The 26,576-nt window shown below is 50.6% G+C and overlaps 1 protein-coding gene across 1 annotated transcript in view; it reads right to left on the reverse strand.

Moving 5' to 3' along the window:
• The window catches only part of LOC138581135 (fer-1-like protein 4), a 1,598,034-nt gene that overhangs the window by 164,068 nt on the left and 1,407,390 nt on the right, over positions 1–26,576 (reverse strand). The window contains exon 40 of the mRNA XM_069652231.1: positions 7,922–8,007. Within this exon, the coding sequence (XP_069508332.1) occupies positions 7,922–8,007 (86 nt within the window). The remainder of the gene's footprint in view (positions 1–7,921; positions 8,008–26,576) is intronic.

Consider the following 26,576-nt stretch of genomic DNA (forward strand, 5'->3'; position numbering starts at 1 on the left):
AACACATACCATATCAACACAATATATATACAAATACACAGTCGCAAGCGTTTAAAGCACGAAATATGTAGTCCACCTGAAAGGAAAGGAAAACAGGCAGTGCGATAACGCTTTAGACTCAGTTCGCCTTCAGAGGCACCTAACTAGATGGAAGTCCGAGCCCTGCGAAGAGTGGAGCCTTGTGCTCAAAGTACCTGCCACGCCGGTGCCAACGGGCAAAAGGGGAAGTTCTTCGGAGGAAGTCAGGCAGTTCGGGTTAGTGCACAGCAGAAGGAGAACAGGTTCCGCAACTCAAGCGCAGCCTCCCCAATAGGCAGAAGCAGAGCGCGAGTACGGCAAAAAGGGTGCTGTTTTTACACAGCAGGGAAAAGCAATGGGATACTGCAGGAGGGCGACCAGATCCTAGCTAAACTACTCACCGGTCCCCGAAGCAAGCAGACCCAGGCTTCTCCACGTTAGTTTCAGCAGCTGGCAGGTTCAGAAGAGCAGGGAACGCCTCGTAGTCGTGTAGAGCAAAAAGACGTCCCAATCGACGAAACCAGCACAGTTTTGTTGCCGCAGCAGGACAACGGAGCGGCCGTGTGTATTCAAGCCAAATGTACACTCCTCCCTTCAGACTTGGGAACGCCAAGCGTACGAAGCGTGGGAGAGTGACAAGGACTCGAAATACAACACAACCTGGCGGCAGTTCCAGAGCAGGACTCCCTTGTAAGCTGGTCAGTCAACTGGATGGCCCAGAGACACTTCCGAAGGCTTACTTGGCAGGAGATGATGGAGTCGCCGGGAATAGCTGTTCCTGCTATTCCAAAGGTCGAAGCACCAGTACAGGCCTTCTGGTTCGATCCAAGGAGGAAAGGGTTTCACAGGACGACAGCAGTGCAAAGGAGGATTCCTTCAGCGGGTCACCAGCGATTCCTCGGTCCAGCCTCTTGGTTGCAGGATACTTGGCTCCTGTATTCCTTCGTTCGTGAGAACTCAGGAGATCGACATGGTAGTGGTGTTTCCAGCTCCCTCTTATCCACGGTTCCCTTCGCGCCAAAACGGAGGGGAGCCAATGGGAGATCCGCTCATCAACACACATACCATACGTGGACCAATCACGGACCACGGTGGTCCCAGGCATTCACACCACCCCAGACTCTCTGGCACCCAGGATGTGTATTGGGACCAGACATCCCAGCCCACACCCTGGAGGCACACAAACGACATGTAGAAGCCCGCGAAAGCAACCACGTTTCGCGGGAAAGTACATGCCCAAATAAGGAAGGCCCCGGGTCGCCCGACCTGGGGAAGGTGAAGGGAGCAAGACGTTCAGTGGACAGGACAAAGGAGCCTCGTGGTCTGGCCATTTTGGGAGCCAGGCCACCATTTTGGGTTCAGTGCGAAAAACGTGCTCAGAACGCCAAAAGGAGCTCAAAATAAACAAAACGATCGCTGCCACCATTCCAGTCCCTGAATGACTTGCACCGATCAAAATACCATCCTAAAAGTGTATCTAGGGCCTGTAGAAGGCTAGAGACCCAAGAGAGCTGTAACTTAGCTTACAGTGCCCTCTTGTGTCATGTTGCACTAAAGCCGCAACATGATAAAAGAAACTACGGGAAACAGCGTTCCCCGGTACTGACTGTCTTAAGGGCATGTCAGTTTCCCCATAAGAAAAGGAGCGAAAGCCCAGAGAAGTGCGGCAGAAGGCTGTACTTCTCTGGCAAAGTCAAGAACAAGGTTAAAAACAATAGCAAAAAGTTTAGGGGTTGCCACATGGAAGGAAAATTCCCTACAATTACGAAATCTTTCCTAACAATTGGCAATTTCCTGGGCATGTTTATCTGCTGGGTCATTGAGACCTAAGTTAAAGTCACCTAGCAACAGAAGTCGCGAGGTAGGTTTGAGGTTATTGGTGAGGATATTATTCAGTTCCTCCTCAAAAGAGCCTAAAGGGCCGGGAGGTCTATAGACTACATGCATGGTAAGCGATTGGGAGTTCTTTAAAGGTACTTTGACAGAGAGGATTTCCCATGAGTGGGTAGTTTGGTGTGGGACTGGTCTGATGGAGAGGTTTTCTTTAGATATAATGGCGATACCTCCGCCACGGGAATTCTCTCTGTCTCGTCTAGAGATGGTAGGTCCTGCGGCGTTGTGTAGCCAGGACTCAGTGATGGCTAGGAAGTCCAAATCATTCTCAGTGATTAGGTCAGATATATCAATAGCATGTGCTATGAGGGATCTCACATTGAATAGAGCTCCTTTGATGAGGTGGTCCTCTGGGGCTTTGGTCGTATGTGTAGTGTGGGCCTTTGGGGCCAGTTGTGCCGGCAGAGCTATGCCTGACGATGTGGCCAGATTGCCTAGTGCAGATGGGAGGGGGGATCTATTGGTAAGTTTGGAAGATCCCCTAGTAGGTAGGTTTGTTTTCTTGTTTGTAAGGGGAAGGTGTCTAGTTAAAGGTTCATACAGTTTAGGAAGTCTGGCTCGCAGTATGAGGTTTCTCATAACAGTGGTGCAAGGGGCAGAGATGTAGTGTCCTGGGGGCATGCACAAGGCCATGTGGGTCTTAAGGGCCATGGTATAAGGGTTATGAAGGGCTGCACTAGAGGTCTTTATTGTGTGAGCCTTAGAGATAATTGCAGGACTAATGGTCTGGAGTAGTAGTATAGCGAAGTTATAGTAGATGAGGCTTGGGCCTGTCATGTTCTAGTGAAGATGAGAAGTCGGGCTCTAGATAGATGCAGAGTAGCATGCCTTGGCTATCAGTAGTCGAGGGGCTGGCTCAGATAGACTGCCTACGTTAGCAGTGGATGCATAAGGTAGGTGGTACCCAGTGTGCTACGAAAGGGTATTTAGCAAGCCCACAAAGGGTATGTGAAGCAGTGATATGTGAAGCAGAGTATAGAGGTTGCAATCAGGTCACAAATTCATAATCAAATATAGGGCGGGTATAGCCGGCGAGTGTGGATAGCAGGCTTACAGTGGGGTACAGTGGTACAATAGCAAATAACGATCATATATCAGGGGTACAGTAGCTGACCACGATCAAATATCAGGGAGATAGTAACAATCAGGCATCAGATAGAGCAAGTAGGTTAACAGTGGGTAGTTGAATGCAGCAGACAGCAGTTTGTTAGTGACTGGCAACAAATGGGTAATATCCTCAGGGGTTAAGGCATTAGGTTCAAGCTGTAAGCCCATCGGTCCAGATGTCTGTACTTTGGCAAGAGAGCCTATATCATACGTATAGTATAGGGCGGTGTGTAGCGACTATCTAAGTACAAGCATAACAAAGTAGAGCTAGTAATTTTGGCTGTTTGGGAGGGAGAGTGCGAGAGAGTCAGCACGGGGAGAGAGAGAGTTCTGCCACAGTCCCCCTGCTTCAACAATTCTCTTGTGCACTCTATGGCTGGTCATAACCTATATGTGCCTCTCAAATCAAGTGATATGGTACTAAGGGAGGGCCAATGCAACAATAATCCTTGCGAAAGCAGTATCTATGCAACATATGCAACATCTTGAAACCAACAGCCTCCTTCTATCCTACCAATCTGGTGTCAGACCCAGATGCAGCACAGAAACGGCTACCATCAAGGTGATCGACAATGCCCTTAAAATCCTTGATGATTGCCATCCTTGCCAACTGGTTCTCCCTGACCTCTTAGCAGACACCGAGACAATCACTGACAATCTATATAACTGCATGGGGTTCATTCAGCGAGACTCTCCTAAACTGGTTCAAATCGCATTTTGCTAATCTACACCAGTTTATACAAATGGATTCCTACAAATCACTAACTCTACCCATCTCCTGTGTCCTGATCCTGCAAGAACCCATCCTCTCCCCAGTGATCTTCAGTCTTTACATGGAACTGCTTCGAACCCTCCTCGCTCCACACAACATCCACATCCACCAATACACAGAAGACATCTAAATACTCAACACCTGCCCCTCATTGATCCAGTCGTGGATGTCCAGTGATTATCTGATATGTATCCTGCATGCTGCACCATGACTCATCAAAGGACTTAGCACATTTCACCACATCACCCCGTCCTCATTGAATTGCACTGGCTGCCTCTGCAAGCCTGTATAATAATGATAATGATGTGTTATTTATATAGCACCTTAATCCAAAGCGCTTTACAGAGAACATATTTACATACATTTACCATGCCAACAGAAGTTGGCACTCATTTATCAACCTCGGAAGGATGAAAGGCTGAGTTAGCCTTGCAGAGATTCGAACCTGCAACCTGCAGATCACACATAGATTGCAGCAGCAAGCGTTCAAATCCTGTCACCCTGAAGTCCCCAAGCTACCTCACTGAGAAAATCAGGATCTCTGCAGGCCTACGATCCACCAGAAATAAGGACATGTGCTGACTCGAACTCTGTTGGTTCAGGAAGGAAAGAAACAGAAGACAAGCCTTGTCTGTCGATGTCCCAAAACTCTGGAACCTCCTTCCTATCAACATCCGACTCAACCCCTCGCTTCTACAGTTCAGAAAGGAGCTCAAGACCTTCCTCATCAAGGAATGGCTCTTCCCTAACACATAGCTCCATACACTCCCCACCATACCTGAGACTGGGTGAGCTGATCTCCACTGTTTCCTCCCCTGGTTACTTGCAGACCCTACTGCTGGCAATTACCCTCCCTCCGCTGTTGTCCGATCCCCACTTGCTTGTTTCTCTGTTCCCTAACCTTGTTGTTCACCTACCCTGTGTTTATAAAGTTCTCCATTGCTTCCCGAAGCTAGGTCTGTGCTCAATAAATGCCCTAATAATAATAATAATAATAATAATAATAATAATAATAATAATAATAATAATAATAATAATAATGACTGATGTGTGCAGTTGAGACAGAGTGAGAGTAAATATTTTGCCCAGGATCCCACACTTTGACTAAGCAGTGAAGCATGGATTTTAACCCACACTGCAATTCAAGCACCTGACCACACACCTTCCAAGCTTTAGTTGGTATACATATTCAAGTGTACATGCAAAATACACTCATTGCAGCAACCTGATATAATGTAAATCCTTGAAGAAACATGTGAAGCTAAAATAATTTCACTGTAGCTTATGTTCACCTCCTGAAAGTAATAGTATAAGTCTCAGACTGCAAAATAATGAAAGCCTGAAACATCATCTACTTAATGCCACTGTACTTTCATCATGTTCATATTTCAGACACACAGTGAACGAAGTTGTGTAATGAATTAAGTTAGTGATGAAGATTCTTTATCACAAACTTATAGTTCGTCATTGTTTATGATGTTAAGAATATTTGACCATGGACATAAAGCGAACCTTTTTTGCATGCCAAGCTACTAGAAATTATAGGTATTAACGAATATTTGAAAGAGGGTTTTATTCTGTTATTCACTTTAACTGATTTTGAAATGGGCACAGATGTGTTGCTGCTGTTTCCTGGAAGTATAGAGATTATCGTCTGTGTCCTGGTAATGATGTGGAGTTTTGAGATATGGTACAGCAACTGGCAATATGGCAGAGTATCCAGGGGTGGCAGAGGAGAAATGTGCCCCATGTGTGCCATGCAAGGTGCTGTGAGCAGGCAAGGTAGTCTTAGTGACATTCACAGGTAGAACAGGAAAATGCAAAAAAAGGTCGCCTTTGCCGTTATGGCTTACCTCAGAAACACCATGCTCAGACAACTTCACAAACAAGAGGTTCTCTTGACTTCTACCAAACTGATGAATTCGTGGCTCATCTCCAATCGATAAGAAGTAATATGGCACAAAGATCCCTCATGTAAAGTCAAGAGTGACAGAAAGCTCCGACAGACACCGCATACGTTAACGAATCCAGACACATAGAATCAACAGCACCACATACCAGAGGTGACACACCAAACTGCAGACCACCTACTGACAGGGGTTGGAAATTAGAAGCCCTAACGGACTCCCAGTAACAGGGAATGACAAAGAATTCATGCTTTTTATAAGTACTACTTATTCAGCTGGTCGTGCATACATACATAACACCATCTACCTATGTTAACACCCTTCCCTCGGACCACTTTGCCACGTCATGAATACCAGATATCCCACAAGTCATGAAGTGAAATCACGAAACTCAGACACAACTAAAACAAGAACCAACAAGCATGAACACAAATATACAGCTTTCTCAACAAGAAAGGCATCAAAATACACCACTATCCCCCTTGGATAACACCCGGCCTGGACATCCGATCAACAGGTCACACGCCATGAACCAGATACCCCACTCAACTCCCACCAAAAGCCAGAGCGACAGCTATCCAAAGTGGGAGAAACAAACACAAATTCCTTGGCACTATTGTACTGCATCAGCAACAATACACAGAGCAGACCTGCACCTATGGAAAGTGTATACAACAATTCAATGTAACTGCAAGAACGTAGGAAGTGAATAAAGGCACGCTGATATTTACATGCTCTTGAGGCACCTGCCACACTGGACTTGAGCCCAAATAAACAACCCCCACCTGCCCCCCACTAACTGATTCATCATCATCGTAATCATCAATCTCTCTTTTCCCTCTTCTCCCACTTACCCACACTCTTGCAGACCCGAGCACCAAGAGTGCACCAAAATAGCAATGCCATGCTATGCAAGCCCCAGTAACATTGCAGGACAATGGAACAGGTTGATGAATGAAAGGCCATGACTAGAGCCCTACGTGTCCAGGGATACAGGGTCCTCTGGTAAACCTCTCTGCAAGTTCTGCACTTTTGAGGAGCGCAGAGAGGAGTAGTCTGATGTCTGCAGCAAACTGCTTTCCCAATGCCATGAATTTCGAAACTTCAAAGAAGATTATGGCTTGCTATTTTTGATCAATCTTTGCTAAGTCACATTGGATGCCAGCAGGATGTTGTGTGAATGTGATATTTCAGAATATAAAAACAAGGCTCGTGTCACTGCTAAAGTCGATTATAAGGAAGACTTTGACAATGCTGTAACTGCTTTGTCTGCATTAGAGAGATGTGTTTGCGTGTAGATGGGTGAATGGTCAGTGTTTGCATACAATACATGTTGGTGGTTTTAGCCTTGTGCCACCGTGTAATACTTGTATGTGTACGTGTGTTTGCGTGCGTGATCAATACATCTTTTTAAAGACACACAAGTGTCTACTTTTCATAAGTATGTCTTGCATTGGGCGAGGAAACCTTACAAACTCAGTGCATTGATGCCCTCAGGAGATGGGGCATGGGGCGTGGGGGGCACAAGAACCTGGGTGTCACATATGAAAAGGACTGGCTAACCACGGACTGATGAGAAACCTTTGGGGCAAAGGCCTGAGGCGAACTGGTGTTTCTTAATATATGCTTCCTCGGAGTGTGGCGAATCAGTGGGTTACACAAGGCTTCAGGGGCGAGTCTGTCAGGTGCCTCACCCAAACAAAACTATGGCAATGCCTTAGAATCTCACTGGTAGCTAGTGCAGATTGTAGAGGATGTGCGTTATATGTTGGAACTTCAAACAAATCGTTAAGTGCGAGTAGATGCATTTTGAACATTGTTTACACCAACACATGCAATACCTCTTCATAGATGGCATCCCTGTAGTGCAACCATGTCCACTAAAAGGGATGGACAAGCAATGCCAGATCAGGCAGAGAGAGAAGTTAACGTAGCCATCACACTTTCAGCAATTTCCCAAAATTATCATTTAGTGCAATTTGCTGAAATATTTGGAGCAGTTCACAAAATCATACATTTTACAGTGGGGAAGTTAGCATTGCTGCTTTAGAGTCATTCAAGAGAATAAGGGTTTGCAGAATGTGGATGGCGTTCTGCCAATTCACAGGTTATAGACAAATCTCCAGAACAGTCGTATTAGTGATAAATTCCCAGCTCACGGAGTGTGCCCTTATTGGTCAATTTCGCTTGAAATTTCCTGGTGCAAGTTGAGCACCATTCTTACCTAATTGGCGCTCTCGGTTTAATGTTGGTTGCAGGTGGTGCTGGCACATCATTTGGGAACATATCAATCCACATGTGTAGGGATCCCTAAGAGCGGAAAGAAAATGCTGCTTGTAAAATAAGTCACTGCTGGGTTGGTTTATAAACTGTTTTATTTGTAATTAATAGTGATACGAGTAAAACCCTAAAGCAAAATGTACTATGCTTAATAGAATTAGGAGCAGCAATACACATCCAATTGAGTTTAGAGCTGAAAACAAAGGCATGTGTCACACAGTTTAGTGTGCCCCACGCTATGGCATGTGGCGTATAGCAGTCCGAGGATGAGAATCTGAAGGAATGAGGACTGTCACTGGGAAGAACAACGTGGGCATCAGAAGCAATGGGGCATCTCACTGGAGGGAGCACGGAGAGCATCAGAAGCAATGGGGCATCTCACTAGCGGGAGCAAGGACAGCATCAGAATCAATGAGGCATCTCACTGGAAGGGGCAAGGACAGCATCAGAAGCAATGGGGCATCTCACTGGAGGGAGCAAGGACAGCATCAGAAGCAATGGGGCATCTCACTGGAGGGAGCAAGGACAGCATCAGAAGCAATGGGCCATCTCACTGGAGGGAGTAAGTACAGCATCAGAAGCAATGGGGCATCTCACTGGAGGGAGCATGAACAGCTCTGGGGGAGCAAGGACAGCATTAGAAGCAATATGGCATCTCATTGGAGGGAGCAAGGACAGCATCAGAAGCAATGGGGCTTCTCACTGGAGGTGGCAAGGACAGCATCAGAAGCAATGGGGCTTCTCACTGGAGGGAGCAAGGACAGCACCAGAATCAATGGGGCATCTCACTGGAGGGGGCAAAGACAGCATCAGAAGCAATGGGGCATCTCACTGGAGGGAGCAAGGGCAGCATCAGAAGCAATGGGGCATCTCACTGGAGGGAGCAAGGGCAGCATCAGAAGCAACGGGGCCTCTCACTGGAGGGAGCAAGGACAGCATCAGAAGCAACGGGGCATCTCACTAGAGGGAGCAAGGACAGCATCAGAATCAATGGGGCATCTCACTGGAGGGAGCAAGGACAGCATCAGACGAAATGGGGCATCTCACTGGAGGGAGCAAGAAAAGCATCAGAAGCAATGGGGCATCTCACTGGAGGGAGCAAGGGCAGCATCAGAAGAAATGGGGCATCTCACTGGAGGGAGAAAAGACATCATCAGAAGAAGTAGGGCATGTAACTGGAGGGAGCAAGGACATCATCGGAAGCAATGGGGCATCTCACTGGAGGGAGCAAAGACAGCATCAGAAGCAATGGGGCATCTCACTGGAGGGAGCAAGGACAACATCAGAAGCAATGGGGGATCTCACTAGAGGGAGCAAGGACAGCATCAGAAGCAATGAGGCATCTCACTGGAGGGAGCACGGACAGCATAAGAATCAATGGGGCATCTCACTGGAGGGGGCAAGGACAGCATCAGAAGCAATGGGGCATCTCACTGGAGGGAGCAAGGACAGCCTCAGAAGCAAAGGCCATCTCACTAGAGGGAGGAAGGACAGCATCAGAAGCAATGAGGCATCTCACTGGAGGGAGCACAGAGAGCATCATAATCAATGGGGCATCTCACTGGAGGGGGCAAGGACAGCATCAGAAGCAATGGGGCATCTCACTGGAGGGAGCAAGGACAGCCTCAGAAGCAAAGGCCATCTCACTAGAGGGAGCAAGGACAGCATCAGAATCAATGGGGCATCTCACTGGAGGGAGCACGGACAGCATAAGAATCAATGGGGCATCTCACTGGAGGGGGCAAGGACAGCATCAGAAGCAATGGGGCATCTCACTGGAGGGAGCAAGGACAGCCTCAGAAGCAAAGGCCATCTCACTAGAGGGAGGAAGGACAGCATCAGAAGCAATGAGGCATCTCACTGGAGGGAGCACAGAGAGCATCATAATCAATGGGGCATCTCACTGGAGGGAGCAAGGACAGCATCAGACGAAATGGGGCATCTCACTGGAGGGAGCAAGAAAAGCATCAGAAGCAATGGGGCATCTCACTGGAGGGAGCAAGGGCAGCATCAGAAGAAATGGGGCATCTCACTGGAGGGAGAAAAGACATCATCAGAAGAAATAGGGCATCTAACTGGAGGGAGCAAGGACATCATCGGAAGCAATGGGGCAACTCACTGGAGGGAGCAAGGAAAGCATCAGAAGCAATGGGGCATCTCACTGGAGGGAGCAAGGACAGCATCAGAAGCAATGGGGGATCTCACTAGAGGGAGCAAGGACAGCATCAGAAGCAATGAGGCATCTCACTCGAGGGAGCACGGACAGCATAAGAATCAATGGGGCATCTCACTGGAGGGGGCAAGGACACCATCAGAAGCAATGGGGCATCTCACTGGAGGGAGCAAGGACAGCATCAGAAGCAATGGGCCATCTCACTGGAGGGAGCAAGTACAGCATCAGAAGCAGTGGGGCATCTCACTGGAGGGAGCAAGACCAGCTCTGGGGGGAGCAAGGACAGCATCAGAAGCAATATGGCATCTCACTGGAGGGAGCAAGGACAGCATCAGAAGCAATGGGGCTTCTTACTGGAGGTGACAAGGACAGCATCAGAAGCACTGGGGCTTCTCACTGGAGAGAGCAAGGACAGCACCAGAATCAATGGTACATTCCACTGGAGGGGGCAAGGACAGCATCAGAAGCAATGGGGCATCTCACTGGAGGGAGCAAGGGCAGCATCAGAAGCAATGGGGCATCTCACTAGAGGGAGCAAGGGCAGCATCAGAAGCAACAACCCATCTCACTGGAGGGAGCAAGGACAGCATCAGAAGCAACGGGGCATCTCACTAGAGGGAGCAGGGACATCATCAGACGAAATGGGGCATCTCACTGGAGGGAGCAAGAAAAGCATCAGAAGCAATGGGGCATCTCACTGGAGGGAGTAAGGGCAGCATCAGAAGCAACAACCCATCTCACTGGAGGGAGCAAGGACAGCATCAGAAGCAACGGGGCATCTCACTAGAGGGAGCAAGGACAGCATCAGAATCAATGGGGCATCTCACTGGAGGGAGCAGGGACATCATCAGACGAAATGGGGCATCTCACTGGAGGGAGCAAGAAAAGCATCAGAAGCAATGGGGCATCTCACTGGAGGGAGCAAGGGCAGCATCAGAAGAAATGGGGCATCTCACTGGAGGGAGAAGACATCATCAGAAGAAATAGGGCATCTAACTGGAGGGAGCAAGGACAGCATTGGAAGCAATGGGGCATCTCACTAGAGGGAGCAAGGACAGCATCAGAAGCAATGGGGCATCTCACTGGAGGGAGCAAGGACAGCATCAGAAGCAATGGGGCATCTCACTGGAGGGAGCAAGGACAGCATCAGAAGCAATGAGGCATCTCACTGGAGGGAGCACGGACAGCATAAGAATCAATGGGGCATCTCACTAGAGGGGGCAAAGACAGCATCAGAAGCAATGGGGCATCTCACTGGAGGGGGCAAGGACAGCATCAGAAGCAATGGGGCATCTCACTGGAGGGAGCAAGGACAGCATCAGAAGCAATGGGCCATCTCACTAGAGGGAGCAGGGACAGCATCAGAAGCAATGAGGCATCTCACTGGAGGGAGCACAGAAAGCATCATAATCAATGGGGCATCTTACTGGAGGGGACAAGTACACCATCAGAAACAATGGGGCATCTCACTGGAGGGAGCAAGGACAGCATTAGAAGCAATGGGCCATCTCACTGGAGGGAGCAAGTACAGCATCAGAAGCAGTGGGGCATCTCACTGGAGGGAGCAAGACCAGCTCTGGGGGAGCAAGGACAGCACCAGAAGCAATATGGCATCTCACTGGAGGGAGCAAGGACACCATCAGAAGCAATGGGGCATCTCACTGGAGGGAGCAAGGACAGCATCAGAAGCAATGGGCCATCCCACTGGAGGGAGCAAGTACAGCATCAGAAGCAGTGGGGCATCTCACTGGAGGGAGCAAGACCAGCTCTGGGGGGAGCAAGGACAGCATCAGAAGCAATATGGCATCTCACTGGAGGGAGCAAGGACAGCATCAGAAGCAATGGGGCTTCTCACTGGAGGTGGCAAGGACGGCATCAGAAGAAATGGGGCTTCTCACTGGAGAGAGCAAGGACAGCACCAGAATCAATGGTTCATCTCACTGGAGGGGGCAAGGACAGCATCAGAAGCAATGGGGCATCTCACTGGAGGGAGCAAGGACAGCATCAGAAGCAATGGGGAATCTCATTAGAGGGATCAATGACAGCATTGGAAGCAATGAGGCATCTCACTGGAGGGAGCACGGACAACATCAGAATCAATGGGGCATCTCACTGGAGGGGGCAAGGACAGCATCAGAAGGAATGGGGCATCTCACTGGAGGGAGCAAGGACAGCATCAGAAGCAATGGGCCATCTCACTGGAGGGAGCAAGGGCAGCATCAGAAGCAATGGGGCATCTCATTGGAGGGAGCAAGGACAGCATCGGAAGCAATGGAGCATCTCACTGGTGGGAGCAAGGACAGCATCAGAAGCAATGGGGCATCACACTGGAGGGAGCAAGGACAGCATCAGAGGAAATGGGGCATCTCACTGGAGGGAGCAAGAAAAGCATCAGAAGCAATGGAGCATCTCACTGGATAGAGCAAGGACAGCATCAGAGGAAATGGGGCATCTCACTGGAGGGAGCAAGAAAAGCATCAGAAGCAATGGCACATCTCACTGGAGGGAGCAAGGACAGCATCAGAAGAAATGGGGCATCTCACTGGAGGGAGAAAGGACAGCATCAGAGGAAATGGGGCATCTCACTGGAGGGAGCAAGAAAAGCATCAGAAGCAATGGCGCATCTCACTGGAGGGAGCAAGGACACCATCAGAAGAAATGGGGCATCTCACTGGAGGGAGAAAGGACAGCATCAGAGGAAATGGGGCATCTCACTGGAGTGAGCAAGAAAAGCATCAGAAGCAATGGCGCATCTCACTGGATTGAGCAAGGACAGCATCAGAAGCAATGGGGCATCTCACTAGAGCGAGAAAGGATAACATCAGAAGCAATGGGGCATCTCACTGGAGGAAGCAAGGACAACATCAGAAGCAATGGGGCATCTCACTGGAGGGAGCAAGGACAGCATCAGAAGCAATGGGGTATCTCAATGGAGGGAGCAAAGACAGCATCAGAAGCAATGGGGCATCTCACTGGAGGGAGCAAGGACAGCATCAGAAGCAATGGGGTATCCCACTGTAGGGGGCAAGCAAAGCATTAGAAGCAATGGGGCATCTCACTGGAGGGAGCAAGGACAGCATCAGAAGAAATGGGGCATATCAATGGAGGGAGCAAGGACAGCATTAGAAGCAATATGGCATCTCATTGGAGGGAGCAAGGACAGCATCAGAAGCAATGGGGCATCTCACTGGAGGTGGCAAGGACAGCATCAGAAGCAATGGGGCTTCTCACTGGAGGGCGCAAGGACAGCACCAGAATCAATGGGGCATCTCACTGGAGGGGGCAAGGACAGAATCAGAAGCAATGGGGCATCTCACTGGAGGGAGCAAGGGCAGCATCAGAAGCAATGGGGCATCTCACTGGAGGGAGCAAGAAAAGCATCAGAAGCAATGGGGCATCTCACTGGAGGGAGCAAGGGCAGCATCAGAAGAAATGGGGCATCTCACTGGAGGGAGAAAAGACATCATCAGAAGAAATAGGGCATCTAACTGGAGGGAGCAAGGACAGCATCGGAAGCAATGGGGCATCTCACTGGAGGGAGCAAGGACAGCACCATAATCAATGGGGCATCTCACTGGAGGGGGCAAGGGCAGCATCCGAAGAAATGGGGCATCTCACTGGAGGGAGAAAAGACATCATCAGAAGAAATAGGGCATCTAACTGGAGGGAGCAAGGACAGCATCGGAAGCAATGGGGCATCTCAATGGAGGGTGCAAGGACAGCATCAGAAGCAATGGGGCATCTCACTGGAGGGAGCAGGGACAGCATCAGAAGCAATGAGGCATCTCACTAGAGGGAGCAAGGACAGCATCAGAAGCAATGAGGCATCTCACTGGAGGGAGCAAGGACAGCATCAGAAGCAATGAGGCATCTCACTGGAGGGAGCACAGAGAGCATCATAATCAATGGGGCATTTCACTGGAGGGGGCAAGGACACCATCAGAAGCAATGGGGCATCTCACCGGAGGGAGCAAGGACAGCATCAGAAGCAATGGGCCATCTCACTTGAGGGAGCAAGTACAGCATCAGAAGCAGTGGGGCATCTCACTGGAGGGAGCAAGCCCAGCTCTGGGGGGAGCAAGGACAGCATCAGAAGCAATATGGCATCTCACTGGAGGGAGCAAGGACACCATCAGAAGCAATGGGGCATCTCACTGGAGGGAGCAAGGACAACATCAGAAGTAATGGGCCATCTCACTGGAGGGAGCAAGTACAGCATCAGAAGCAGTGGGGCATCTCACTGGAGGGAGCAAGACCAGTTCTGGGGGGAGCAAGGACAGCATCAGAAGCAATATGGCATCTCACTGGAGGGAGCAAGGACAGCATCAGAAGCAATGGGGCTTCTTACTGGAGGGGGCAAGGACAGCATCAGAAGCAATGGGGCATCTCACCGGAGGGAGCAAGGGCAGCATCAGAAGCAATGGGGCATCTCACTGGAGGGAGCAAGGGCAGCATCAGAAGCAACGGTCCATCTCACTGGAGGGAGCAAGGACAGCATCAGAAGCAATGGGGCATCTCACTAGAGGGAGCAAGGACAGCATCAGAAGGAATGGGGCATCTCACTGGAGGGAGCAAGGACAGCATCAGAAGCAATGGGCCATCTCACTGGAGGGAGCAAGTACAGCATCAGAAGCAATGGGGCCTCTCACTGGAGGGAGCACGGACAGCATCAGAAGCAATGGGGCATATCACTGGAGGGAGCAAGGGCAGCATCGGAAACAATGGGGCATCTCACTGGAGGGAGCAAGGGCAGCATCAGAAGCAATAGGGCATCTCATTGGAGGGAGCAAGGACAGCATCGGAAGCAATGGGGCATCTCACTGGAGGGAGAAGACATCATCAGAAGAAATAGGGCATCTAACTGGAGGGAGCAAGGACAGCATTGGAAGCAATGGGGCATCTCACTAGAGGGAGCAAGGACAGCATCAGAAGCAATGGGGCATCTCACTGGAGGGAGCAAGGACAGCATCATAATCAATGGGGCATCTCACTGGAGGGGACAAGTACACCATCAGAAACAATGGGGCATCTCACTGGAGGGAGCAAGGACAGCATTAGAAGCAATGGGCCATCTCACTGGAGGGAGCAAGTACAGCATCAGAAGCAGTGGGGCATCTCACTGGAGGGAGCAAGACCAGCTCTGGGGGAGCAAGGACAGCACCAGAAGCAATATGGCATCTCACTGGAGGGAGCAAGGACACCATCAGAAGCAATGGGGCATCTCACTGGAGGGAGCAAGGACAGCATCAGAAGCAATGGGCCATCCCACTGGAGGGAGCAAGTACAGCATCAGAAGCAGTGGGGCATCTCACTGGAGGGAGCAAGACCAGCTCTGGGGGGAGCAAGGACAGCATCAGAAGCAATATGGCATCTCACTGGAGGGAGCAAGGACAGCATCAGAAGCAATGGGGCTTCTCACTGGAGGTGGCAAGGACGGCATCAGAAGAAATGGGGCTTCTCACTGGAGAGAGCAAGGACAGCACCAGAATCAATGGTACATCTCACTGGAGGGGGCAAGGACAGCATCAGAAGCAATGGGGCATCTCACTGGAGGGAGCAAGGACAGCATCAGAAGCAATGGGGAATCTCATTAGAGGGATCAATGACAGCATTGGAAGCAATGAGGCATCTCACTGGAGGGAGCACGGACAACATCAGAATCAATGGGGCATCTCACTGGAGGGGGCAAGGACAGCATCAGAAGGAATGGGGCATCTCACTGGAGGGAGCAAGGACAGCATCAGAAGCAATGGGCCATCTCACTGGAGGGAGCAAGGGCAGCATCAGAAGCAATGGGGCATCTCATTGGAGGGAGCAAGGACAGCATCGGAAGCAATGGAGCATCTCACTGGTGGGAGCAAGGACAGCATCAGAAGCAATGGGGCATCACACTGGAGGGAGCAAGGACAGCATCAGAGGAAATGGGGCATCTCACTGGAGGGAGCAAGAAAAGCATCAGAAGCAATGGAGCATCTCACTGGATAGAGCAAGGACAGCATCAGAGGAAATGGGGCATCTCACTGGAGGGAGCAAGAAAAGCATCAGAAGCAATGGCACATCTCACTGGAGGGAGCAAGGACAGCATCAGAAGAAATGGGGCATCTCACTGGAGGGAGAAAGGACAGCATCAGAGGAAATGGGGCATCTCACTGGAGGGAGCAAGAAAAGCATCAGAAGCAATGGCGCATCTCACTGGAGGGAGCAAGGACAGCATCAGAAGAAATGGGGCATCTCACTGGAGGGAGAAAGGACAGCATCAGAGGAAATGGGGCATCTCACTGGAGTGAGCAAGAAAAGCATCAGAAGCAATGGCGCATCTCACTGGATTGAGCAAGGACAGCATCAGAAGCAATGGGGCATCTCACTAGAGCGAGAAAGGATAACATCAGAAGCAATGGGGCATCTCACTGGAGGAAGCAAGGACAACATCAGAAGCAATGGGGCATCTCACTGGAGGGAGCAAGGACAGCATCAGAAGCAATGGGGTATCTCAATGGAGGGAGCAAAGACAGCATCAGAAGCAATGGGGCATCTCACTGGAGGGAGCAAGGACAGCATCAGAAGCAATGGGGTATCCCACTGTAGGGGGCAAGCAAAGCATTAGAAGCAATGGGGCATCTCACTGGAGGGAGCAAGGACAGCATCAGAAGAAATGGGGCATATCAATGGAGGGAGCAAGGACAGCATTAGAAGCAATATGGCATCTCATTGGAGGGAGCAAGGACAGCATCAGAAGCAATGGGGCATCTCACTGGAGGTGGCAAGGACAGCATCAGAAGCAATGGGGCTTCTCACTGGAGGGCGCAAGGACAGCACCAGAATCAATGGGGCATCTCACTGGAGGGGGCAAGGACAGAATCAGAAGCAATGAGGCATCTCACTGGAGGGAGCAAGGGCAGCATCAGAAGCAATGGGGCATCTCACTGGAGGGAGCAAGAAAAGCATCAGAAGCAATGGGGCATCTCACTGGAGGGAGCAAGGGCAGCATCAGAAGAAATGGGGCATCTCACTGGAGGGAGAAAAGACATCATCAGAAGAAATAGGGCATCTAACTGGAGGGAGCAAGGACAGCATCGGAAGCAATGGGGCATCTCACTGGAGGGAGCAAGGACAGCACCATAATCAATGGGGCATCTCACTGGAGGGGGCAAGGGCAGCATCCGAAGAAATGGGGCATCTCACTGGAGGGAGAAAAGACATCATCAGAAGAAATAGGGCATCTAACTGGAGGGAGCAAGGACAGCATCGGAAGCAATGGGGCATCTCAATGGAGGGTGCAAGGACAGCATCAGAAGCAATGGGGCATCTCACTGGAGGGAGCAGGGACAGCATCAGAAGCAATGAGGCATCTCACTAGAGGGAGCAAGGACAGCATCAGAAGCAATGAGGCATCTCACTGGAGGGAGCAAGGACAGCATCAGAAGCAATGAGGCATCTCACTGGAGGGAGCACAGAGAGCATCATAATCAATGGGGCATTTCACTGGAGGGGGCAAGGACACCATCAGAAGCAATGGGGCATCTCACCGGAGGGAGCAAGGACAGCATCAGAAGCAATGGGCCATCTCACTTGAGGGAGCAAGTACAGCATCAGAAGCAGTGGGGCATCTCACTGGAGGGAGCAAGCCCAGCTCTGGGGGGAGCAAGGACAGCATCAGAAGCAATATGGCATCTCACTGGAGGGAGCAAGGACACCATCAGAAGCAATGGGGCATCTCACTGGAGGGAGCAAGGACAACATCAGAAGTAATGGGCCATCTCACTGGAGGGAGCAAGTACAGCATCAGAAGCAGTGGGGCATCTCACTGGAGGGAGCAAGACCAGTTCTGGGGGGAGCAAGGACAGCATCAGAAGCAATATGGCATCTCACTGGAGGGAGCAAGGACAGCATCAGAAGCAATGGGGCTTCTTACTGGAGGGGGCAAGGACAGCATCAGAAGCAATGGGGCATCTCACCGGAGGGAGCAAGGGCAGCATCAGAAGCAATGGGGCATCTCACTGGAGGGAGCAAGGGCAGCATCAGAAGCAACGGTCCATCTCACTGGAGGGAGCAAGGACAGCATCAGAAGCAATGGGGCATCTCACTAGAGGGAGCAAGGACAGCATCAGAAGGAATGGGGCATCTCACTGGAGGGAGCAAGGACAGCATCAGAAGCAATGGGCCATCTCACTGGAGGGAGCAAGTACAGCATCAGAAGCAATGGGGCCTCTCACTGGAGGGAGCACGGACAGCATCAGAAGCAATGGGGCATATCACTGGAGGGAGCAAGGGCAGCATCGGAAACAATGGGGCATCTCACTGGAGGGAGCAAGGGCAGCATCAGAAGCAATAGGGCATCTCATTGGAGGGAGCAAGGACAGCATCGGAAGCAATGGGGCATCTCACTGGAGGGAGAAGACATCATCAGAAGAAATAGGGCATCTAACTGGAGGGAGCAAGGACAGCATTGGAAGCAATGGGGCATCTCACTAGAGGGAGCAAGGACAGCATCAGAAGCAATGGGGCATCTCACTGGAGGGAGCAAGGACAGCATCAGAAGCAATGGGGCATCTCACTGGAGGGAGCAAGGACAGCATCAGAAGCAATGAGGCATCTCACTGGAGGGAGCACGGACAGCATAAGAATCAATGGGGCATCTCACTAGAGGGGGCAAAGACAGCATCAGAAGCAATGGGGCATCTCACTGGAGGGGGCAAGGACAGCATCAGAAGCAATGGGGCATCTCACTGGAGGGAGCAAGGACAGCATCAGAAGCAATGGGCCATCTCACTAGAGGGAGCAGGGACAGCATCAGAAGCAATGAGGCATCTCACTGGAGGGAGCACAGAAAGCATCATAATCAATGGGGCATCTCACTGGAGGGGACAAGTACACCATCAGAAACAATGGGGCATCTCACTGGAGGGAGCAAGGACAGCATTAGAAGCAATGGGCCATCTCACTGGAGGGAGCAAGTACAGCATCAGAAGCAGTGGGGCATCTCACTGGAGGGAGCAAGACCAGCTCTGGGGGAGCAAGGACAGCACCAGAAGCAATATGGCATCTCACTGGAGGGAGCAAGGACACCATCAGAAGCAATGGGGCATCTCACTGGAGGGAGCAAGGACAGCATCAGAAGCAATGGGCCATCCCACTGGAGGGAGCAAGTACAGCATCAGAAGCAGTGGGGCATCTCACTGGAGGGAGCAAGACCAGCTCTGGGGGGAGCAAGGACAGCATCAGAAGCAATATGGCATCTCACTGGAGGGAGCAAGGACAGCATCAGAAGCAATGGCGCTTCTCACTGGAGGTGGCAAGGACGGCATCAGAAGAAATGGGGCTTCTCACTGGAGAGAGCAAGGACAGCACCAGAATCAATGGTACATCTCACTGGAGGGGGCAAGGACAGCATCAGAAGCAATGGGGCATCTCACTGGAGGGAGCAAGGACAGCATCAGAAGCAATGGGGAATCTCATTAGAGGGATCAATGACAGCATTGGAAGCAATGAGGCATCTCACTGGAGGGAGCACGGACAACATCAGAATCAATGGGGCATCTCACTGGAGGGGGCAAGGACAGCATCAGAAGGAATGGGGCATCTCACTGGAGGGAGCAAGGACAGCATCAGAAGCAATGGGCCATCTCACTGGAGGGAGCAAGGGCAGCATCAGAAGCAATGGGGCATCTCATTGGAGGGAGCAAGGACAGCATCGGAAGCAATGGAGCATCTCACTGGTGGGAGCAAGGACAGCATCAGAAGCAATGGGGCATCACACTGGAGGGAGCAAGGACAGCATCAGAGGAAATGGGGCATCTCACTGGAGGGAGCAAGAAAAGCATCAGAAGCAATGGAGCATCTCACTGGATAGAGCAAGGACAGCATCAGAGGAAATGGGGCATCTCACTGGAGGGAGCAAGAAAAGCATCAGAAGCAATGGCACATCTCACTGGAGGGAGCAAGGACAGCATCAGAAGAAATGGGGCATCTCACTGGAGGGAGAAAGGACAGCATCAGAGGAAATGGGGCATCTCACTGGAGGGAGCAAGAAAAGCATCAGAAGCAATGGCGCATCTCACTGGAGGGAGCAAGGACAGCATCAGAAGAAATGGGGCATCTCACTGGAGGGAGAAAGGACAGCATCAGAGGAAATGGGGCATCTCACTGGAGTGAGCAAGAAAAGCATCAGAAGCAATGGCGCATCTCACTGGATTGAGCAAGGACAGCATCAGAAGCAATGGGGCATCTCACTAGAGCGAGAAAGGATAACATCAGAAGCAATGGGGCATCTCACTGGAGGAAGCAAGGACAACATCAGAAGCAATGGGGCATCTCACTGGAGGGAGCAAGGACAGCATCAGAAGCAATGGGGTATCTCAATGGAGGGAGCAAAGACAGCATCAGAAGCAATGGGGCATCTCACTGGAGGGAGCAAGGACAGCATCAGAAGCAATGGGGTATCCCACTGTAGGGGGCAAGCAAAGCATTAGAAGCAATGGGGCATCTCACTGGAGGGAGCAAGGACAGCATCAGAAGAAATGGGGCATATCAATGGAGGGAGCAAGGACAGCATTAGAAGCAATATGGCATCTCATTGGAGGGAGCAAGGACAGCATCAGAAGCAATGGGGCATCTCACTGGAGGTGGCAAGGACAGCATCAGAAGCAATGGGGCTTCTCACTGGAGGGCGCAAGGACAGCACCAGAATCAATGGGGCATCTCACTGGAGGGGGCAAGGACAGAATCAGAAGCAATGGGGCATCTCACTGGAGGGAGCAAGGGCAGCATCAGAAGCAATGGGGCATCTCACTGGAGGGAGCAAGAAAAGCATCAGAAGCAATGGGGCATCTCACTGGAGGGAGCAAGGGCAGCATCAGAAGAAATGGGGCATCTCACTGGAGGGAGAAAAGACATCATCAGAAGAAATAGGGCATCTAACTGGAGGGAGCAAGGACAGCATCGGAAGCAATGGGGCATCTCACTGGAGGGAGCAAGGACAGCACCATAATCAATGGGGCATCTCACTGGAGGGGGCAAGGGCAGCATCCGAAGAAATGGGGCATCTCACTGGAGGGAGAAAAGACATCATCAGAAGAAATAGGGCATCTAACTGGAGGGAGCAAGGACAGCATCGGAAGCAATGGGGCATCTCAATGGAGGGTGCAAGGACAGCATCAGAAGCAATGGGGCATCTCACTGGAGGGAGCAGGGACAGCATCAGAAGCAATGAGGCATCTCACTAGAGGGAGCAAGGACAGCATCAGAAGCAATGAGGCATCTCACTGGAGGGAGCAAGGACAGCATCAGCAGCAATGAGGCAACTCACTGGAGGGAGCACAGAAAGCATCATAATCAATGGGGCATTTCACTGGAGGGGGCAAGGACACCATCAGAAGCAATGGGGCATCTCACCGGAGGGAGCAAGGACAGCATCAGAAGCAATGGGCCATCTCACTTGAGGGGGCAAGTACAGCATCAGAAGCAGTGGGGCATCTCACTGGAGGGAGCAAGCCCAGCTCTGGGGGGAGCAAGGACAGCATCAGAAGCAATATGGCATCTCACTGGAGGGAGCAAGGACACCATCAGAAGCAATGGGGCATCTCACTGGAGGGAGCAAGGACAACATCAGAAGTAATGGGCCATCTCACTGGAGGGAGCAAGTACAGCATCAGAAGCAGTGGGGCATCTCACTGGAGGGAGCAAGACCAGTTCTGGGGGGAGCAAGGACAGCATCAGAAGCAATATGGCATCTCACTGGAGGGAGCAAGGACAGCATCAGAAGCAATGGGGCTTCTTACTGGAGGGGGCAAGGACAGCATCAGAAGCAATGGGGCATCTCATCGGAGGGAGCAAGGGCAGCATCAGAAGCAATGGGGCATCTCACTGGAGGGAGCAAGGGCAGCATCAGAAGCAACGGTCCATCTCACTGGAGGGAGCAAGGACAGCATCAGAAGCAATGGGGCATCTCACTAGAGGGAGCAAGGACAGCATCAGAAGGAATGGGGCATCTCACTGGAGGGAGCAAGGACAGCATCAGAAGCAATGGGCCATCTCACTGGAGGGAGCAAGTACAGCATCAGAAGCAATGGGGCCTCTCACTGGAGGGAGCACGGACAGCATCAGAAGCAATGGGGCATATCACTGGAGGGAGCAAGGGCAGCATCGGAAACAATGGGGCATCTCACTGGAGGGAGCAAGGGCAGCATCAGAAGCAATAGGGCATCTCATTGGAGGGAGCAAGGACAGCATCGGAAGCAATGGAGCATCTCACTGGAGGGAGCAAGGACAGCATCAGAAGCAATGGGGCATCACACTGGAGGGAGCAAGGACAGCATCACAGGAAATGTGGCATCTCACTGGAGGGAGCAAGAAAAGCATTAGAAGCAATGGAGCATCTCACTGGAGAGAGCAAGGGCAGAATCAGAGGAAATGGGGCATCTGACTGGAGGGAGCAAGAAAAGCATCAGAAGCAATGGCACATCTCGCTGGAGGGAGCAAGGACAGCATCAGAAGAAATGGGGCATCTCACTGGAGGGAGAAAGGACAGCATCAGAGGAAATGGGGCATCTCACTGGAGTGAGCAAGAAAAGCATCAGAAGCAATGGCGCATCTCACTGGAGGGAGCAAGGACAGCATCAGAAGCAATGGGGCATCTCACTAGAGGGAGAAAGGATAGCATCAAGAAGCAATGGGGCATCTCACTGGAGGAAGCAAGGACATCATCAGAAGCAGTGGGCATCTCATTGGAGGGAGCAAGGACAGCATCAGAAGCAATGGGGCATCTCACTGGAGGGAGCAGGACAGCATCAGAAGCAATGGGGTATCTCAATGGAGGGAGCAAAAACAGCATCAGAAGCAATGGGGCATCTCACTGGAGGGAGCAAGGACAGCATCAGAAGCAATGGGGTATCTCACTGAAGGGGGCAAGCAAAGCATCAGAAGCAATGGGGCATCCCACTGGAGGGAGCAAGGACAGCATCAGAAGAAATGGGGCATATCACTGGAGGGAGCAAGGACAGCATCGGAAGCAATGGGACATCTCACTAGAGGGAGCAAGGACAGCATCAGAAGCAATGAGGCATCTCACTGGAGGGAGCACAGAGAGCATCATAATCAATGGGGCATCTCACTGGAGGGAGCAAGGACACCATCAGAAGCAATGGGGCATCTCACTGGAGGGAGCAAGGACAACATCAGAAGTAATGGGCCATCTCACTGGAGGGAGCAAGTACAGCATCAGAAGCAGTGGGGCATCTCACTGGAGGGAGCAAGACCAGTTCTGGGGGGAGCAAGGACAGCATCAGAAGCAATATGGCATCTCACTGGAGGGAGCAAGGACAGCATCAGAAGCAATGGGGCTTCTTACTGGAGGGGGCAAGGACAGCATCAGAAGCAATGGGGCATCTCACCGGAGGGAGCAAGGGCAGCATCAGAAGCAATGGGGCATCTCACTGGAGGGAGCAAGGGCAGCATCAGAAGCAACGGTCCATCTCACTGGAGGGAGCAAGGACAGCATCAGAAGCAATGGGGCATCTCACTAGAGGGAGCAAGGACAGCATCAGAAGGAATGGGGCATCTCACTGGAGGGAGCAAGGACAGCATCAGAAGCAATGGGCCATCTCACTGGAGGGAGCAAGTACAGCATCAGAAGCAATGGGGCCTCTCACTGGAGGGAGCACGGACAGCATCAGAAGCAATGGGGCATATCACTGGAGGGAGCAAGGGCAGCATCGGAAACAATGGGGCATCTCACTGGAGGGAGCAAGGGCAGCATCAGAAGCAATAGGGCATCTCATTGGAGGGAGCAAGGACAGCATCGGAAGCAATGGAGCATCTCACTGGAGGGAGCAAGGACAGCATCAGAAGCAATGGGGCATCACACTGGAGGGAGCAAGGACAGCATCACAGGAAATGTGGCATCTCACTGGAGGGAGCAAGAAAAGCATTAGAAGCAATGGAGCATCTCACTGGAGAGAGCAAGGGCAGAATCAGAGGAAATGGGGCATCTCACTGGAGGGAGCAAGAAAAGCATCAGAAGCAATGGCACATCTCGCTGGAGGGAGCAAGGACAGCATCAGAAGAAATGGGGCATCTCACTGGAGGGAGAAAGGACAGCATCAGAGGAAATGGGGCATCTCACTGGAGTGAGCAAGAAAAGCATCAGAAGCAATGGCGCATCTCACTGGAGGGAGCAAGGACAGCATCAGAAGCAATGGGGCATCTCACTAGAGGGAGAAAGGATAGCATCAAGAAGCAATGGGGCATCTCACTGGAGGAAGCAAGGACATCATCAGAAGCAGTGGGCATCTCATTGGAGGGAGCAAGGACAGCATCAGAAGCAATGGGGCATCTCACTGGAGGGAGCAGGACAGCATCAGAAGCAATGGGGTATCTCAATGGAGGGAGCAAAAACAGCATCAGAAGCAATGGGGCATCTCACTGGAGGGAGCAAGGACAGCATCAGAAGCAATGGGGTATCTCACTGAAGGGGGCAAGCAAAGCATCAGAAGCAATGGGGCATCCCACTGGAGGGAGCAAGGACAGCATCAGAAGAAATGGGGCATATCACTGGAGGGAGCAAGGACAGCATCGGAAGCAATGGGACATCTCACTAGAGGGAGCAAGGACAGCATCAGAAGCAATGGGGCATCTCACTGGAGGGAGCACGGGCAGCATCAGAAGCAATGGGACATCACAATGGAGGGAGCAAGGACAGCATCAGAGGAAATAGGGCATCTCACTGGAGGGAGCAAGTAAAACATCAGAAGCAATGGTGGCTGCACAGTGGGAGCAGAGTAGGCACCATAAGGAATATGAAATGTTATTTTACTAAAATTAGCAGATTGGCAAACAAAAGCAACACCAGCTGGCATTGGTAGGAGCACGGAAGATGTATTATATCATCTTAAGCTGTATTTGTTAAGCAAATCATTTAATTTAATGAAGAATGACTATATAACGGAACATATATAACGAAAAAACATGTAAAAAAATGTGGGGGTGGGGGGCCCCCTGAACCCATTTTTCCCAAAGCTAAATACCCACCCCAACTGTTTCCCCACAAGCTTTACCCTACCACACATATATTTTAATTATTTTTTCGTTATATAACTTTTGTTATATAGTCATTCCACATTACATTTTTGTTATAACGATTGTATAACGTTAAGCGCCATTTATCCTGTTTCAAGGCATCTTGACACTGGCGACTTTATTTATTTATTTATTACATTTATATAGCACACATAATCCTTGGGCATCTGGGCGCATGTGCATAAGAATATGGTTACAGACAGTTACATTATAGTCTTGTGCATAAGGAAGTTGGTTGCATCCAGTTACTTTCAAGCTTAGTCATAATCTTGTGCATATGGAATTTGTTACATCCAATTACTTTCAAGCTTAGTCTTAATCTTTTGCATAGGCATTGGTTACATCCAGGTACTTTCAAGCTTTAGTCTAATGCTTGAGTACGAATACATAGGATATTGTTGCATTCAATTCATCTTGGTCCTACAGCAAGAGGTAAGCACAGTGGCCGAAATGTACTTTCACAGAGGGGAAAGGTTGTTTTGGAAGGGGTGGCTTGTCCTCAGTGTAGATTTCCCCGGGGGTACAGTGGGACAGCTGTGCCACATCCCCACCACCTTAGAATGTTGCATGAGTATGCCAACAGTTCATCGATTTTAGTTTGGCATTCGATTTGGTGGAGATGCCGAGGCTCTGGAGCAACTTGTGTGAATGGCATTTCCCAGATTATCTGACGGATATTTGAATTCAGATCCATTCTGATGCACAGATTAAGTTTAGAATGTGGAATATTGGATATAGTTGAGATAAAGGCTAGCAGTAAAGGTTGTTGAGTTTCTGAGTGGGTTTTATGGCTCATCTCAAGGTGTGAGGTGCACATTACCTTGAAACCACTTTAAAGCTATTATCTGCCTGGTTGGCTGTGTTAAATCTGGCCTCATTTTGATGGCTGGCCAGATTGTTTAATCTGCTAATGGGCTATTATTCCATCTGTAGATTGAGGGAGAACAAACGGGTGGATTGGTCTCCTATTGGTTAAACTGAGTTCCCGTTAGGCTATGGTGAAAGCTGTGCTTCAGAATGAATAGTGGGCTGCCACGGGGAGAACAGAGAGAGTATCAAAAAGAATATGGACTGTCATTGAGATTGCAGAGCAGGGTATCAGCAGGAATGTGGGATGCTGCTCAAAGTGGCAGGTTGGGCATTAGAAGAAATTAGTGCTGCCACTATGAAGGCAGCGCAAGTGTAAGATGGAAGGAGCCGTGTGGGTGTTAGAAAGAGGCGCCGATGTTCACGGAATAGCTGGGTTGGGCATTAGAAAGTATAAGTATGCAAGAACATGAAAAACATGATGGGAGAATGGGAAGGACCTGTTCTTGATTACTATGTTATGATATAGGTGGTTCTTTCTGTGTCA

This window comes from Ambystoma mexicanum, chromosome 3p (genome assembly GCF_040938575.1).
Source record: "Ambystoma mexicanum isolate Mex_15411 chromosome 3p, UKY_AmexF1_1, whole genome shotgun sequence".
Taxonomy (NCBI): Eukaryota; Metazoa; Chordata; class Amphibia; order Caudata; family Ambystomatidae; genus Ambystoma; species Ambystoma mexicanum.